The following is a 19252-nucleotide window of genomic DNA, read 5'->3' as shown; positions in this document are numbered from 1 at the left end:
TAACGCACCCCTCACCAACCTTAATCCGGTCGTTTTAACGCACCCCTCACCAACCTTAATCCGGTCGTCTTAACACACCCCTCACCAACCTTAATCCGGTCGTTTTAACACACCCCTCACCAACCTTAATCCGGTCGTTTTAACGCACCCCTCACCAACCTTAATCCGGTCGTTTTAACGCACCCCTCACCAACCTTAATCCGGTCGTCTTAACGCACCCCTCACCAACCTCAATCCGGCCGTTTTAACACACCCCTCACCAACCTCAATCCGGTCGTTTTAACGCACCCCTCACCAACATTAATCCGGCCGTCTTAACGCACCCCTCACCAACCTTAATCCGGTCGTCTTAACACACCCCTCACCAACCTTAATCCGGTCGTCTTAACACACCCCTCACCAACATTAATCCGGCCGTTTTAACGCACCCCTCACCAACCTTAATCCGGTCGTCTTAACGCCCCCCTCACCAACCTTAATCCGGTCGTCTTAACGCACTCCTCACCAACCTTATGTCTAACAAATGCTATGTTTAACCAAAGGAAGCCTCCCAAAAAAACCACTGTTGGCTCCTGACGGGCTCCTGACGTGGCGGGTTAAAACGAATCGGTTCTGCGGGTTACAAATCACCCGTGGCTCCCGGCATGTGTGGCGGGTTAAACATCACCCGCGGCTCCCTGTGAGGTTAGGGTTAGGTTTGGCCAGGGTGTCTGACTGTTGGTAGGTATGTCTAACAAAAACACATGTTCAAAGGGTGTTACATTTTGCCTGTTCAAAGGGTTTTTACAGTACACAAACACAACAAGTACATTTACTTAAGTATAGCCTATTGTACTTAAGAACGGTTTTATTCCACCAGTGGTTGTGTGCGTGTATAATGTAAAACCCTTTAGAACATGTAAAACCCTTTAGAACATGTACAGCCCTTTAGAACATGTAAAACCCTTTAGAACATGTACAGCCCTTTAGAACATGTAAAACCCTTTAGAACATGTAAACCCCTCTAGAACATACCGTATAAAACCCTTTAGAACATGTAAAACCCTTTAGAACATAGCGTATAAAACCCCTTAGAACATGTAAAACCCTTTAGAACATAGCGTATAAAACCCTTTAGAACATGTAAAACCCTTTAGAACATGTAAAACCCTTTAGAACATAGCGTATAAAACCCTTTAGAACATGTACAACCCTTTAGAACATGTAAAACCCTTTAGAACATAGCGAATACGACCCTTTAGAACATGTAAAACCCTTTAGAACATGTAAAACCCTTTAGAACATAGCGTATAAAACCCTTTAGAACATGTAAAACCCTTTAGAACATGTACAACCCTTTAGAACATGTAAAACCCTTTAGAACATACCGTTTAAAACCCTTTAGAACACGTAAAACCCTTTTAGAACAACAAGGCCCGACGCGGGGATAGCATCCACATGCGCTCACTATCTCCATTTGTCAGATTTAGCATGGCCGGTCTCATGTGACCAACCTCCCCTCTCTCTCTCTAACGGCGTGAGATAAAGCACCTGTCCGTTGTCATCTCTCTACTATTCCCTCTAGTCTCTTTCTTCATTTGATATTTCTGTGAATAGCAAAACGTTGACGTCCATGCATTTATAGACGCTGTCTGGGATGAAGTCCCAGTCGTCCCTTTTTGCCATTTTGCTCAAGGAAACGACTCCATAAACAAATATATTAAGTCACAGAGGCTGCCCCAATAAAAGGCCTCGGGGGGGGAAGCGATGCGTTGCCGAGCGGATTGTAAACTACTAGCTATTAAGCTTCTGTCTCTGGTGTAACACTTTGCTCTTGTCTCCTGTATCCCCAACATGCCATGTAATAATATATGCTATTAGTCGCTATAATAAGAGCAACGTGAGCTTTGGGGCTGAACCTTCAACTCTGCAGAACAGGTCTCGTGTTAGCATTAAAGGGACATTTCACCGCTGGAGGAAACGCCAGTCGCTCAATGTTATAAATAGTATTTGTAGTAACAGACAACAAAATAATGAAGTCTGTGTGTTTGACTGGATTGCTGGATTACTACAATGACCACAATGCTTTGCTGCACTCACCCCGCCTTGTGGAGAGAGGGGGGAGGGCTGTCTTACTGAGACAACATGTATAGTCCAAGGTTAATTAAATAAAGGTTAGGAAGCGAAGACTCCATGTTGCTCCCTGGAAGGAAAGAAACATGCGCAGTTGAGACCAAGGAAGCTGAACGCGGAAGTGTTGGCTGTAGCCCATTGTGCATGTTTCTTTCCTTCCAGGGAGCAACATGGAGTCCACTGTACGGTCTTCGCTTCCTAACCTTGTTTAATTAACCTTGGTATAGTCCAGGAAGGAAGTGAGAGCAGTTTCTGTGACAGCACAGACACTTTGAAGTACAAACATATCTAAAAACACATAATACTAGCTGTAACAAGTATACTTACAGAGAGTACAATACTTCTGACCCATAAATAAAAATCATGTCGGTCTGTCAGGTGGACCAAACTACCCTCCAGACGATAGAAACCTTAACTGGCAGCCCAGAGTGGAGGGAAATAATGATAAAACATGGTGTCCTATGAGGGTTCATATAATACATGACTATACGGTCTGGAGCAACGGAAGCTCTGATCATGAGTCAAATATAAATGTTTCCGTCATACAGTCTGGAGCAACGGAAGCTCTGATCATGAGTAAAATAAAAATGCTTCCGTCATACGGTCTGGAGCAACGGAAGCTCTGATCATGAGTAAAATACAAATGCTTCCGTCATACGGTCTGGAGCAACGGAAGCTCTGATCATGAGTAAAATACAAATGCTTCCGTCATACAGTCTGGAGCAACGGAAGCTCTGATCATGAGTCAAATAAAAATGCTTCCGTCATACAGTCTGGAGCAACGGAAGCTCTGATCATGAGTCAAATACAAATGCTTCCGTCATACAGTGTGGAGCAACGGATGCTCTGATCATGAGTCAAATACAAATGCTTCCGTCATACGGTCTGGAGCAACGGAAGCTCTGATCATGAGTAAAATACAAATGCTTCCGTCATACAGTCTGGAGCAACGGAAGCTCTGATCATGAGTCAAATACAAATGCTTCCGTCATACAGTCTGGAGCAACGGAAGCTCTGATCATGAGTCAAATACAAATGCTTCCGTCATACAGTCTGGAGCAACGGAAGCTCTGATCATGAGTCAAATACAAATGCTTCCGTCATACAGTGTGGAGCAACGGAAGCTCTGATCATGAGTAAAATATCAATCCTTCCTGGAGTCATTCAGAGATTGTGGAATAGTTGTGTGGCTACGCGAGACTATACTGTACCAGTGAAGGATCACTGATCTGATCTGAAGAAGCAAGCGCACTTGACTTTATTACTCTGAGAAATTGGATTTTTAACGTCCTTGCGTCAAGTGTGGCATCTCTTCTTCCTTTGTGTGAAGGTTTTTTTTTTTTTGCCTTTCAACGAGAAAACATGAAAAGAACACAATCTACCCGGGAAAATCGAACAGTTCTGTCAAACCCGTTACGGTACTGAAGGAGATGAGGGCCGAGTATAGAGAGAAAGTGTTTTATTTTTTTACTTTTTTAAGGACACGTATAATAAGGAGATCAGAAAGAAGTGATGGTTGAAGTGATATTTGCCTGATGAAGACCTAGTGGGTCGAAACGTTGCATTTAACTGTTAACCTTCAAATAAAGTCTAAGTCTCGGAGCCTTTACAAACTGGTGTGCGGATGTTCTCTCTCTTCCTTGATGTTTGCCTCGATGCCTGACATCCAGAACCTGGCCTGAACATAGGCATTGAGATGTGCACGCAATCTTCTCTGTGAAGTGAAGTGAAGTGTGTTCAAGGTGGAATGGAGACCCAGATACAGTACAGCGTTCAATCAATGTGGCATTTCTGCTGTGGACCGCTGGAATCCACACGACAGAGGTGTGTGTGTGTGTGTGTGTGGGTGGACAACGGCTAAACACACAGATCAATTTAATCAAATATCGGCCTAACATAAAAATATAGCTGTTTTTTGAGCGGCGCTAGCCCCTCCTATGTCCAGCTTTGAGCGTCTGCGTAAACACAAACATTGAAGCGGTGTTGTTTTTGGCAGCAAATTTCTATTTTAGTTTTAGTCATAGTCTTCGGAATGAAACTCCCATTTAGTTTTAGTCATATTTTAGGTCACATGGGATGTTTTAGTGTCCGTCTAGTTTTAGTCGACTAAATATCATAATGTTTTAGTCGACTAAATCTACAGGTGATTTAGTCGACTAACATGTATTTTGTCGGGCCTTGATGCCGTCGTAATGACTGATTTTACACTTGCTAAAAATAGCCGATCTACAATTTCACAATGCGTCGCGTTCAGCATGCAACCAAGTGTAGAATGATTTATACTGGATCTCTTGTCCACTAGTCCCTTCCTAACATTTTTGTCTAGTTTTTATCTGTTGACGAAATTGTCAATATAATATTATTTAGTCTTACTTTTAGTCATCGTAGCTTAGTTTTCCACCACCATGTCTCTCTCCTCTCCGTACAGCTGACTGTAGGACTTATATGTTCTAAACCATCATGTCTCTCTCCTCTCCGTACAGTTGACTGTAAGACTTATATGTTCTAAACCACCATGTCTCTCTCCTCTCCGTACAGTTGACTGTAAGACTTATATGTTCTAAACCACCATGTCTCTCTCCTCTCCGTACAGTTGACTGTAAGACTTATATGTTCTAAACCACCATGTCTCTCTCCTCTCCGTACAGTTGACTGTAAGACTTATATGTTCTAAACCACCATGTCTCTCTCCTCTCCGTACAGTTGACTGTAGGACTTATATGTTCTAAACCACCATGTCTCTCTCCTCTCCGTACAGTTGACTGTAGGACTTATATGTTCTAAACCACCATGTCTCTCTCCTCTCCGTACAGTTGACTGTAGGACTTATATGTTCTAAACCACCATCTCTCTCTCCTCTCCGTACAGTTGACTGTAAGACTTATATGTTCTAAACCATCATGTCTCTCTCCTCTCCGTACAGTTGACTGTAGGACTTATATGTTCTAAACCACCATGTCTCTCTCCTCTCCGTACAGTTGACTGTAGGACTTATATGTTCTAAACCACCATGTCTCTCTCCTCTCCGTACAGTTGACTGTAGGACTTATATGTTCTAAACCACCATCTCTCTCTCCTCTCCGTACAGTTGACTGTAGGACTTATATGTTCTAAACCACCATGTCTCTCTCCTCTCTGTACAGTTGACTGTAGGACTTATATGTTCTAAACCACCATGTCTCTCTCCTCTCTGTACAGTTGACTGTAGGACTTATATGTTCTAAACCACCATGTCTCTCTCCTCTCTGTACAGTTGACTGTAGGACTTATATGTTCTAAACCACCATGTGTCTCTCTCCTCTCCGTACAGTTGACTGTAGGACTTATATGTTCTAAACCACCATGTCTCTCTCCTCTCTGTACAGTTGACTGTAGGACTTATATGTTCTAAACCACCATGTCTCTCTCCTCTCTGTACAGTTGACTGTTTGGTATGTTCTAAACCACCATCTCTCTCTCCTCTCCGTACAGTTGACTGTAGGACTTATATGTTCTAAACCACCATGTCTCCCTCCTCTCCGTACAGTTGACTGTAAGACTTATATGTTCTAAACCACCATGTCTCTCTCCTCTCCGTACAGTTGACTGTTTGGTATGTTCTAAACCACCATCTCTCTCTCCTCTCCGTACAGCTGCGCAAGGCGGTGATGGATCACATCTCGGACTCCTTCCTGGAGACCAACGTCCCTCTGCTGGTCCTCATCGAGGCGGCCAAGAGCGGCAACGAGAAGGAAGTGAAGGAGTACGCCCAGGTGTTCCGCGAGCACGCCAACAAGCTGGTGGAGGTCAGTGCACGCACGCATACGCACTTGCACTTGCACTCGCACTCGCACTCGCACTCGCACGCACGCACTTGCACGCACGCACGCACGCACACATTTTAACCATTTATTTATGTCCACACAAAGGAGATGCATACAAGGACACAAGTAGTATAGGTGCATTTGAGTTACATTTACAAAATGATGGCAAGTGTTTTCATGATACAACAGGCATGTCACTCAGTGGGTATGGGTATAAGTAACAGTATCTCCGCCATATGTGGCGGCTGGAAATTATAGCAGAGACACCACAATACTTTGCCAGCCTTTTTGCCTCCTTTTTGGGGCATCCCAAGTTGTTGGAACCCTCTAACAACCATTCGTTGGGTATGACCTAGGCTGCCAAATATAAAGACAAATAGTCTTTATAGCCTCGGAAACCCACGTTTTTTTTCCAGGGAGAAAAAAAAAGTCTGGGGTCCGAGTCCACTTCAATACGGCATACAGTAGCGCAAACGTCGATCACTCTCTGCTGATTTCTGATTGTCTGCACCTTTGTTAAATTGACACACACACACACGCACACACACACACTCCTCTCTCTCTCTGTCGCTCTAATTAATTAGTCTCATGTCGCGCAGCTGCGTCTAGATTCTCCCGGCGGATCCTGCCGGGAGCTGCCTATGCCATAGAAAGCATAGGTGGACCCCAGGCTAACACCTATTAGCCCAGGATCCCAGCCTCTGGCATCATGGTGTGGTTGGTATTTAATGACCATATATGGTCATAAAGGCTTCCTCTAGGCTGTCGTCAAAGGTGCTGCTATCTCTAAATCAGACACTTCTCTGGACTCTTCATCAACCAAAACAACATCTGTTGTTTTAGATGACTCTCACACACACACACACGCACACGCACACACGCACACACGCACACACACGCACACGCACAAACACACACACACACACGCACACGCACACGCACACGCACAAGCACACACGCACGCACGCATACAGACGCACACAGACGCACGCACACGCGCACACACACAGACGCACGCACACGCGCACACACACGCATACAGACGCACACACACACACACACACACAGACGCACGCACACACGCACACACACAGCACGCCGACAAGCTGTTGGAGGTCAGTCCAGTCGGCACGAATTCAGACGAGAATGAACACGCGCTACACACCACCACCACCACCACACTGCACAGCACGCGTCTTCCTCATTGGGTCAGAGTGGTCCCCAAGCGTGGGCCGTGTGGGTTGGTGTGTGTGTGAGGTCAGCACAACACAACACAACACAACACAACACACAAACAACGTTGAGGTCAGAACAACACAAAACGTTACTAGGTCAGTGTTTGCTGCTTCAGATGCTGCTGTAGCTGTTTAACGCTGTGTGTGCGTGTGCGTGTGCGTGTGCGTGCGTGTGTGTGTGTGTGTGTGTGTGTGTGTGTGTGTGTGTGTGCGTGTGCGCGCACAGTCGGCGCTTGTTAAGTTCCATTTTAGCATAGAGAGTTCTGTCTTTTCAATGATAAAGGAGACAATTTCTCTCTCTCTCTCTACATCTAAAACCAACACACTCACGCGTGCACAGCACACACACACACACACTGTTCCAACAATTATTTAAAATATATAAATAGCAGAGTACTTTATATCAAAATTGTTGTAAATGATGCCAGGAGGCAGCTGTGTCAGTATCTTAATCCCCATGTAGTTGTGTCTCTGTCTTGTACATTATGCCAGGAGGCAGCTGTGTCAGTATCTTAATCCCCATGTAGTTGTGTCTCTGTCTTGTACATTATGCCAGGAGGCAGCTGTGTCAGTATCTTAATCCCCATGTAGTTGTGTCTCTGTCTTGTACATTATGCCAGGAGGCAGCTGTGTCAGTATCTTAATCCCCATGTAGTTGTGTCTCTGTCTTGTACATTATGCCAGGAGGCAGCTGTGTCAGTATCTTAATCCCCATGTAGTTGTGTCTCTGTCTTGTACATTATGCCAGGAGGCAGCTGTGTCAGTATCTTAATCCCCATGTAGTTGTGTCTCTGTCTTGTACATTATGCCAGGAGGCAGCTGTGTCAGTATCTTAATCCCCATGTAGTTGTGTCTCTGTCTTGTACATTATGCCAGGAGGCAGCTGTGTCAGTATCTTAATCCCCATGTAGTTGTGTCTCTGTCTTGTACATTATGCCAGGAGGCAGCTGTGTCAGTATCTTAATCCCCATGTAGTTGTGTCTCTGTCTTGTACATTATGCCAGGAGGCAGCTGTGTCAGTATCTTAATCCCCATGTAGTTGTGTCTCTGTCTTGTACATTATGCCAGGAGGCAGCTGTGTCAGTATCTTAATCCCCATGTAGTTGTGTCTCTGTCTTGTCAGTATCTCTGTCTGTGTCAGTATCTTAATCCCCATGTAGTTGTGTCTCTGTCTTGTCAGTATCTCTGTCTGTGTCAGTATCTTAATCCCCATGTAGTTGTGTCTCTGTCTTGTGTCTCTGTCTTGTGTCAGTATCTTAATCCCCATGTAGTTGTGTCTCTGTCTTGTCAGTATCTCTGTCTGTGTCAGTATCTTAATCCCCATGTAGTTGTGTCTCTGTCTTGTGTCTCTGTCTTGTGTCAGTATCTTAATCCCCATGTAGTTGTGTCTCTGTCTTGTGTCTCTGTCTTGTGTCAGTATCTTAATCCCCATGTAGTTGTGTCTCTGTCTTGTGTCTCTGTCTTGTGTCAGTATCTTAATCCCCATGTAGTTGTGTCTCTGTCTTGTGTCTCTGTCTTGTGTCAGTATCTTAATCCCCATGTAGTTGTGTCTCTGTCTTGTGTCTCTGTCTTGTGTCAGTATCTTAATCCCCATGTAGTTGTGTCTCTGTCTTGTGTCTCTGTCTTGTGTCAGTATCTTAATCCCCATGTAGTTGTGTCTCTGTCTTGCGCTCTAGCAAAAATAAATGCTCCCATAACGTATTAATATTACCACCACAAGTGACATTTCCAGTCTAAGCTCTTCATCAAACATGCTTAGTGTGTGGAAGCATGCGTGCGCCTTTTTATGCAATTTTTTTTAGCATTTTGTATATTATTGCATTGTATGTAGATTATGTCCTTACATTTCTTGCAAATCACAGGTAATCCTGATAACCTGTGTTTTTTGTTTTTTTTAAGGGGTGCTAGCCTCTCCTATGCCTTGCTTTGTGTGTGCGTGCGCGTGTGTGTGTGTACCCCATAGTGATGATTTTATTTTGATAAAAAAAAAAGTGATTAGCCGGAATGCGATGATGTATTACCGTATATTAACTGTATATGCCCGCTAAACTTGAGGACTTTGGTTGGACCTGCAGGCCAACCAAAGTCAACAATACAATATAAACAACCATTTAAAACATGAAAACAAACAGGCATTTTAGAAGAAATGAAAACAAAACGATGCAATATAAGCAGACTATAGCAGGCAATATAAAGGCACAAACAATGCAGACTATTGCACTATAGTGAGGAGAACAAGGCTATACCTCAGCTGACACTAACGGCCACGGAGAATAAGTGGTATGTGATGTCACTTCACACGGGTGTGATTCCTTGAGGGGCGCTAGCCCCTCCCATGCCCAGCTTTGAGTGTTTGTGTGAACACAAACATCGTGTAAACGCAAACATCGCGTAAACACAAACATTGAAGACGAAGGTGAGGACACAGATTCTCATTGGCCGGAATGGGAAGATGTATGATGATAGGAATGCCCCTCGCTTCACACAAGTGTGATTTTGTTTTGTTTTGTTGTTGCATGCTAAATCATTGCATTTGCGATAAGGATATCCTTCACCGTGTGTCCTTTATGTGCCCGCTGGTTAGTTTGACTCTCAACAAGAGAACAAATGGAACCAAATGGACCATTTGGTTATATTAGTATAGTGTGGATAATTCATCTTCATAGCACTGTAGCCCCAGTAGCGATGCAGTGTAATATATAAACTCTGTTTCCCCCTTTGCTTTATTTTCCATTTCAGCATTTAGAGGGAAAACAAATAATGATAAACTACATAATGTGTTGTTTGCGAGCACTTGAAGTCGTTTTGTCTTAACCCGTTTTGACCTGAGATCAGATTCTAAAAATGTCTTCTACATCGTGACAGTTTTCTGAAAAAGCTATGTTTCTATGTCAGTCGTTCTTCGATTTTTCAAAAAATAGCAGACCTACAAGCTCATAGCGCGCCACTCGGTGGCGCGCTATGAGCTTGTAGATCTGCTATTTTTCAACAGCTAAAGCATAACAATAATGCTAACACCAAAAGCGGTTCCCGCCCGGAACGGATTAAGCTGCCCAAATACAAATTGAAATAGTGAACCACCTCTAAGCAAATTCCTGCGGTGCACCATCAATACAGCACGGACGGAATTGTGGACAAAATATTATCCCAACCGCGACGACAACATATTCAACAGGTCTTGGCTCCGAGAGGTTATAAATGTCATCAAATGGTGGTTCCGTACGTGGCTCAAATGCTGAATAAATAATGGAGCTCGATGGGAATAGGATTGAAAAACCACTGCTGTACTATAGTGTCCTGGTAAGCCTTCTTCACTGCTTTAAACCATTTTGACCTGGGAACGATTCTACAAAAATGACAGTTTTCTGAAAAAACCCATGTTTCTATATGTCAGTGGTGCTCAATATTTCATGTCAAGGACCCCCAGATTTATATGTATTTGGCCGCCGACCCCCATCTGAAAATATGTTGTTGCAGGGACCCTCCAGAAGCAAAGATTTTAGTTAAAAACTTGCTCTGTAACAATATATATATTAAAAGATTTCAGGCACATTTTCACGATTTTTCAAAAATAGCAGACCTACAAGTTCATAGCGCGGCACTCGGTGCCGCGCTATGAGCTTGTAGATCTGCTATTTTTCAATAGCTAAAAAAACTTAACTTAAAAAAAAACTTAACTTAAAAAAAAATCTTAAAAGAACATAATGCTTTAAAACACCAAAAGGGGTTCCCGCCCAGAATGGAATAAACTTCTAAACCGACTGCTGGAAAAAAGTTCATTATAGTTGCGGTGTGGAAACTGACAGAGAAAAGAGCTATAGCACGTATCGAAGGTGTTGGACACACTGCACTTCATCTGACACCGTGGCCTAGATTCACCACCTCTCACACATACACACGCACGCACGCAGGCACACACACACGCCCGTCCACACACAACAGCCACGCACACGACACACACACCCACCCACGCAGGCACACGCATGCGCGACACGTCCACCCACGCACTCGCGTGTGCCCCACACACACACACGCACACGCACACACACACACGCACACGCACACGCACACGCACACGCACACGCACACACACACACACACACAGACATAGCGTATACCTGCGTGTTAGATCCTGTATAATGTGTGAGATGCTGACACCGGTAATGGATTTTTAATTAGGGATCATTTGTCCACATTGCACATCAGTATGCGGTGCGGTGTTAGCGTTGGCTCACACACCCATATAGCCCATAACGGCGGCCATGATGCATTATGCATGGAGAGAGAGTTTGGGGGGCGAAACGCATTTTATTTACACATTTATTTACTGGTTTATTGGAGGAATAGGCACTTCTTTTCGGCCACTGTATTGTTTCTCATACATCAGAATCTGTCCGTCTACCTAACAGCACAGCAGGTAGTTAGGGGCTGCTGTTGGATGGATCATGGATGGATGGATGGATGGATGGATGGACGGACGGACGGACGGACGGACGGACGGACGGACGGACGGACGGACGGACGGATGGATGGATGGATGGATGGATGGATGGATGGATGGATGGATGGACAGATGGACGGATGGATGCATGCAGTGTTGGTTTTGGCAGCAAATTTCTATTTTTGTTTGAGTCAGTCTCTTCATTTAGTTTCAGTCACATTTTAGTCACCTGGAACGCTTTAGTGTTAGTTTAGTTTTAGTCGACTAAATCTTCAGGTGATGTAGTCGACTAAAATGTATTTTGGTGGGCCTTGATGCCGTCGTAATGACTTACACTTGCTGAAAATAGCTTTGTGAGCTTGTAGATCTACTATCTTCAGCATGCAACCAAGTGTAAAATGACTTATACTGGATCTCTTGTCCACTAGTCCCTTCCTAACATTTTAGTCAAATTTGTATTTGTTGACAAAATCAACAGTATATTTAGTCATAGTTTTAGTCATCATGGCTTAGTTTTTATTTCGTTTTTATGTCGTTTCTGTCAGTGAAAAAAGGTAGTCGGCGAACATTTTTCGTCATAGTTTTAGTCGACGAAAACAACACTGGATAAACGGGGCATTTATATGGATGGAAGGACGGACGGACGGACGGACGGACGGACGGACGGACGGACGGACGGACGGACAGTTGCAGTGCTGTAGTCAATACTAGCAAGCTATCTCTCTCATTGGCTGCCGTAGTGCCCGTATACAAGCAAGCTATCTCTCTCATTGGCTGCCGTATAGTGCCCGTATACAAGCAAGCTACCATTCTCATTGGCTGCCTCGTCTCTAGGCAACCAGCCACTTTTTTGCCTCTCGCCGACCTCTCAGCCATGGGATGCTATAGCTGATAACGTCATGAAGTCAAACCATCCGACACTACTTTTATAAAACAACAGTTAAAGACAGCGAGCGCTGCTGCTGATGATACGAACGGCTAACGACGCACGCGGCCAACGGGATGCTAGCTCAGCGGCCATGAAGTCAAACTATAGCCGACACTATACGTCACTGCGTGAAAATGAGTTAACGGGCAATTATGGGCACTGGATTTGCCCCTTAAACCTCAAGTTTAGCAGGCATGTACAGTTAATATACAGTAATATACAGGTGTGATGGTACAATTTGGGAGTTTACCGGAGTTTGTTGGAAAGTTTAACGGGAATTTCCTGTAATATACACATCCGTATTCCATGCTTTTTGCGCAGTTGTATGTATGATGTAACTTCAACCTGCCTGTAGGATGGAAGGATGGATAGTTGCAGTGTTGTAGCCTAGCTTTCTTTCAGACGGTATATGTCCGTGATTATTCCCTGCGCGACATGTGCACTTATATGTATGTGTATATCGTATGTGACCAAATTTGACTGAGGGACTGCCATTGGAGTTTTTTTAATTTTCGTTTTTTTCTTGTCCTATGAAAGCAGGGAATCATAGCTTCAAATTGACATATTGGTTGCTCAGTTTGACCCACCAGTTTGGGAGCTGTGGCTTATATAGAGTAATGTCTTGCAGAGAAACAGCGAGTTGAGAAAACGGGCTTGAAAAGGTTCACTTCTGTGGACTCTAACATTACACCTATAGCTACATGTTTAAGCATTTATTTCATATTTAAATACATCGACTTCAGCTCTGACACTTATTTCAGACATGCTCGAGTCTGCCTGCTATATATATATATATATATATATATACATACAGAATGTAAGCTTTCATATGATGTATCATTCAATGAAATTGGAAAATATTTGAAGGAGATATGACCATTTTAAAATGATTGTGCCGTTTTACCCAAAGCTGAGAAAATCCCCTTTGAATGTTCACAACATTTCAACACCTAGAGCTGGCTAGCCTACTTTGACTTATAAATGTATACATTTAATTTGCCCAAATCAATAATCTGTTGGAATGAAAACCTTCAACATTCAAACTGTGTTAATTAATATGAAAAAAAAAACGAAAATCACAAAAAAAATCAAGTTTATTTTAGATGTTCTGCCTTTTCATTATAGGCGAGATGAGGACCATTTTGCTAGACCTGGTCACATATATATATATATGCCGTTGTGGGATTCCCCCAGATTGACATGCGGGGGGACTTTACTGACTCTAATATGTCCCCGACGTGGCACTATCGATCAGATCTGCCTACATCACACTCTCATCGCCCCCCCTTAAGACCGCCGTTAATCCAGTATGTACTGTCGCCTCGTGACTGCTGAGCAGAGGAGAATTCTGATAGCTATATCTATACAGTTGGAGGCCATCGATATTGTCCTTTTCTTTTTGCTGAGGTTTGCGTGATCTGCGCAAAAGGACACCCCTTTTGGTGTTTTAAACATTGTTATAATTTGGCTATTGAAAAATAGCAGATCTACAAGCTCATAGCGCGCCACCGAGTGGCGCGCTACGAGCTTGTAGGTCTGCTATTTTTGAAAAATCGTGAAAATATTTATTTCAGAAAACTGGAGGATTTTTTTAAAATTTTGAGGTCAGGCCTAAATGGGTCAAATGATAAGGGACAATATCGGTGGCACCCAACTGTAGCTATAGCTGCTGAAAGGATGGATGGATGGATGGATGGATGGATGGATGGATGGATGGATGGATGGATGGATGGATGGATGGATGGATGGATGGATGGTTTGTCTTCAGGTCCCCCGGGTGGGGGGTGGGGGTCCGCTACAGACAGGAATTATCTCTATTGGGCCACGGACCCCCATCTCAAAATATGTGGTTCCAGGGACCCCCCCCCCCCCCCCCCCCCCCCCAGAAGCAAATATTATAGTTAAAAATGTTCGCTCTGGAATATATATTCAAAGATTTGAACATTGCACATTTTCACAACTTTTCAAAAATAGCAGGTCTACAAGCTCATAGCGCGCCACTGAGTGGCGCGCTATGAGCTTGTAGATCTGCTATTTTTCAATAGCTAAAGCATAATGTCGTGCTTTAAACACTAAAAGGGGCTATAGCTGCTGGATGGATGGATGGATGGATGGATGGATGGATGGATGGATGGATGGATGGATGGATAGTTTGTCTTCAGGTCCCCCGGGTGGTGGGGGGGGGGGGGGTCCGCTACAGACAGATACGACGCCACGTCTCCACATAACTGTAAGCGAGCAGGCGACAACGTGATGATGGACTCCTTCTGACTAATTCCTTTTTTTGGCCTGGAGGTGATCTAAAAATAACTTGGGAGAATAGTACCGCAGAGGTGGGACAGAATGAAGGAAGGAAGGAAGGATCAGGAAGGATCAGGGAGGTGCATGGGGCGTGATGTAGGGCATTAAGCAACTAGTTGACTATTCAACTAGTCGACTAGTGAATCCATAGTCGACCTTGTTGGTACTAGTTGACTAGTGAATCCACTAGTCGACCTTGTTGGTACTAGTTGACTAGTGAATCCACTAGTCGACCTTGTTGGTACTAGTTGACTAGTGAATCCACTAGTCGACCTTGTTGGTACTAGTCGACTAGTGAATCCACTAGTCGACTAGTGAATCTACTAGTCGACTAGTGAATCCATAGTCGACCTTGTTGGTACTAGTTGACTAGTAAATCCACTAGTTGACTAGTGAATCCACTAGTCGACTAGTGAATCCATAGTCAACCTTGTTGGTACTAGTTGACTAGTGAATCCACTAGTTGACTAGTGAATCCACTAGTCGACTAGTGAATCCATAGTCAACCTTGTTGGTACTAGTTGACTAGTGAATCCACTAGTTGACTAGTGAATCCACTAGTCGACTAGTGAATCCATAGTCAACCTTGTTGGTACTAGTTGACTAGTGAATCCACTAGTTGACTAGTGAATCCACTAGTCGACCTTGTTGGTACTAGTCGACTAGTGAATCCACTAGTCGACCTTGTTGGTACTAGTTGACTAGTGAATCCACGAGTCGACCTTGTTGGTACTAGTCGACTAGTGAATCCACAAGTCGACCTTGTTGGTACTAGTCGACTAGTGAATCCACTAGTCGACCTTGTTGGTACTAGTCGACTAGTGAATCCACTAGTCGACCTTGTTGGTACTAGTTGACTAGTGAATCCACTAGTCGACCTTAGTTGACTAGTGAATCCACTAGTCGACCTTGTTGGTACTAGTTGACTAGTGAATCCACTAGTCGACCTTAGTTGACTAGTGAATCCACTAGTCGACCTTAGTTGACTAGTGAATCCACTAGTCAACCTTGTTTGTACTAGTCGACTAGTGAATCCACTAGTCAACCTTGTTGGTACTATAGTTGACTAGTGAATCCACTAGTCGACCTTGTTGGTACTAGTTGACTAGTGAATCCACTAGTCGACCTTGTTGGTACTAGTTGACTAGTGAATCCACTATAGTCGACCTTGTTGGTACTAGTTGACTAGTGAATCCACTAGTCAACCTTGTTGGTACTAGTTGACTAGTGAATCCACTAGTCGACCTTGTTGGTACTAGTTGACTAGACCTTGTTGGTACTAGTTGACTAGTGAATCCACAGGTAGATTATAGTTAATGTCACCAATGTACAAATATTTTTATTTCCAAAAACATATTAGGTAGTTAACCCAAGTCTTCTGAAAGAATATATATTCAAAGATTTGTGCCGCATTTTCACTATTTCAAAAAAATAGCAGACCTACAAGCTCGTAGCGCACCACTCGGTGGCGCGCTATGGGCTTGTAGATCTGCTATTTTTCAATAGCTAAAGTATAACATAATGCTTAGTTAAAACACCAAAAGGGGTTCCCGTCCAGAATGAGTTAAAGAACTAGTAAACTAGTCGACTAGTAAACTAGGCAACTAGTCAACTAGTAAAAAGTGAATGCCCTAGCGTGATGTATCTCCACCGTCAGTACGGTATATATACACCTATGAAGGCAGCTTAGCGCACGTTTTTCCTGAAGCCAGATTTCCTCCGAGGCCGGCCATAACTCTTAAAGAACAGAGCGGGGATTATAAGTGTGGCCTTAACCCGTTCAGGACGGGAGCGCGTCAGTGTCGCTTTTAGCTTTTAGCCACTTATTATTGTATACTTTAGCTGTTGAGAAATAGCAGATCTACAAGCTTGTAGCGCGGCACCGAGTGCCGCGCTACGAGCTTGCAGATCTGCTATTTTTTTGGGGGGGGAAATTCATGAGAACGTGTGGAAATCTTTGAATATATATTTCCTTACAATTTAGGCATTTAGCAGACGCTCTTAATCCAGAGCGATTTACTTTAAGCAAGAACAAAAAGCATGGCAATACATCACATATACATTAAAAAGTAGTTATCATGAAACATGCGTAAGCTAAGAAGAACGTAACAGTGGAATATCTATATAATTAAACTATACATATAAACTATACACACACATCTTTCACAGTGAACGTGTTTTCAACTCATATATTTGTTTCTGGAACAACATATTTTGAGATAGGGGGGCCAAATAAAGATAATTTTGGGGGTCCTTGAACTGAAAAAGGTCGATCCCCACTGACACAGAACCATAAGGATTTTCAGAAAACTGTTTTTTTAATTTATTTTTAGCACCGGCCTCAGGTCTAAATGTGTTAAAGGTCTGGGTCATCACAAATGGACTTGTCTCCAGCCGTGGGGGGCAGCAATCCATCCATTGCTCCGCTCGCTGCCCAGTCCAGTCCAGTGCATTCAGTAGTGCTTATTGCACTGCGTTGCTTCCAGAAAAAGGTATTTACGGCCGTGAGGTTTCGTCTCGCGCCGCCAAGCCCTGAAGGCCAATCGGGTCCTATACTGGTTACGTTCAAACCGATCTGTATTGACTCATGCATAATCATTGGACTGACTCTGTTCTCCCTCGACTCTCTGCTCCTGTCCAGAGGATAAGGTCACTGTTTTAAATCTAACGGTATATAGCAAGTAAAGCAATGACGTAATGTTGAAAAGTTTGCTAGTTTTGTGCGTATCACTTATAGGGCAATTATAGGCATAATTGGAAACTTCTTCTTCTCAGATGTGTTAACCCATTTTGGACTGATGTCGATAATAAAAGGCTTCTAAATCCTAATAGTTTTCTGAAAAACCCATGTTTCTGTGTCAGTTGTGCTCAACCTTTTTCATGTCAGACCCACAGAATTATCTCTATTGGGCCACGGATCCCCATCTCAAAATATGTTGTTCCAGGGACAACTAAATATTTTAGTTAAAAATGTTCGCTCTGAAATATATATTCAAAGATTTGCACCACATTTTCACAACTTTTCAAAAATAGCAGACCTACAAGTTCGTAGCGCGCCACCGAGCTTGTAGATCTGCTATTTTTGAATAGCTAAAGTATAACATAATGTTTGAAACATTATGTTAAATATGTATCACCCAAAACAAAACTAAATATACAGGTATGTACAGTTGTACACATGTCCATGCTGTATTGATGTCGGTACCATTAGTGGAGATAACAGGCAAGCGTTGATCAAAACAACAATTCTTCTACATTCTCTAATTGTGTATAGACTTCTTGTAAATTAACTTAAGTAGTGCAGATGTTTAAACAATAATGTGACTCTTGTGAGTTCAAAGATCTAATAAGGGTCCATTTGGTTACTAACTCTCCGTCATTTAGCATGGGGACCACCTCTGGAACCCCCCTCAAGGACCACTGGTTGAAAACCACTGTCTTATATACACTAGCCCTTACCCGTTGTGAGATATTGCACCCCCCCCCCCCCCCCCCCCCCCCCATTTGTGGCAGCATGGGGTACTGTGCCCTGGGTGTGTTTTTTGCATTTTTAATTCACTAATAAATTCATTATTAATTTATAATTTGTTAAATTGGAAAAAGGGCTTTGTTAAGACCTCCATATTATTATGGTCAATGTCTGTGTGAAAAGTGGAGTGATTGGTGCAGGCAGTGAGGAGATACGGCAGTGTTTCTGACACACAGACACACACACACACACATTCAGACATTGTCAGAATTATACTATGATTATAGTATGATGATGATGATGATGATGATGATTATAGTATGATTATGCTCTGAGAGCATTTTCATTTTCCAATACCGTTTACTATTATGTCGGTAACGGAATGGCCGCTGTGTGAACATAAGTAGATCTTAAGATCAAGGACAAAACGTTTTGACACCACCGAGAAGGTTTAACAAGGATAATCAAATGTTTATGTGAATGACAAGAAAGTGGAATAAAACAACACGTAAATATGAAAGTTCATGGATTTACTGGTAGCCTATTTGTGTCGGACTGCGTTTTCTCAAAAGAAAGTGGTGGAAAAAGGCAAGTTTATTTGTCACATTTTGGGCGGGAACCCCTTTTGGTGTTTTAAAGCATGTACTTCAGCTATTGAAAAATAGCAGATCTACAAGCTCATAGCGCGGCACCGAGTGCCGCGCTATGAGCTTGTAGATCTGCTATTTTTGAAAAATCGTGAAAATGTGCCTCAAATCTTTGAATATTATATTATTACAGAGTGAACATTTTATCTCAAATCTTTGCTTCTTTCGACGTCAGGCCTAAATGGGTTAATTCAACCACATGGCACTATCACAGAAATAAACAACGGTCGACACGACATGTCGTATGAACTGTCAACATGGACTTTGTAAAATGCTGTATAAATCACTTTGAATTCATATACCGCCAGCTTAAGAT

The 19252-nt window shown here is 43.2% G+C and overlaps 1 protein-coding gene across 1 annotated transcript in view; it reads left to right on the top strand.

Moving 5' to 3' along the window:
• The window catches only part of ctnna2 (catenin (cadherin-associated protein), alpha 2), a 782371-nt gene that overhangs the window by 553725 nt on the left and 209394 nt on the right, over positions 1 to 19252 (top strand). Inside the window, 1 exon segment of the mRNA XM_079499975.1 lies at positions 5745 to 5897. Coding sequence (XP_079356101.1) covers positions 5745 to 5897 — 153 coding nt within the window.

This window comes from Electrona antarctica (assembly GCF_951216825.1).
Source record: "Electrona antarctica genome assembly, chromosome: 4".
Lineage (NCBI taxonomy): Eukaryota > Metazoa > Chordata > Actinopteri > Myctophiformes > Myctophidae > Electrona > Electrona antarctica.
Note: the sequence above shows the minus strand (reverse complement) of the source record. Positions and strands in the feature narration are given on the sequence as shown.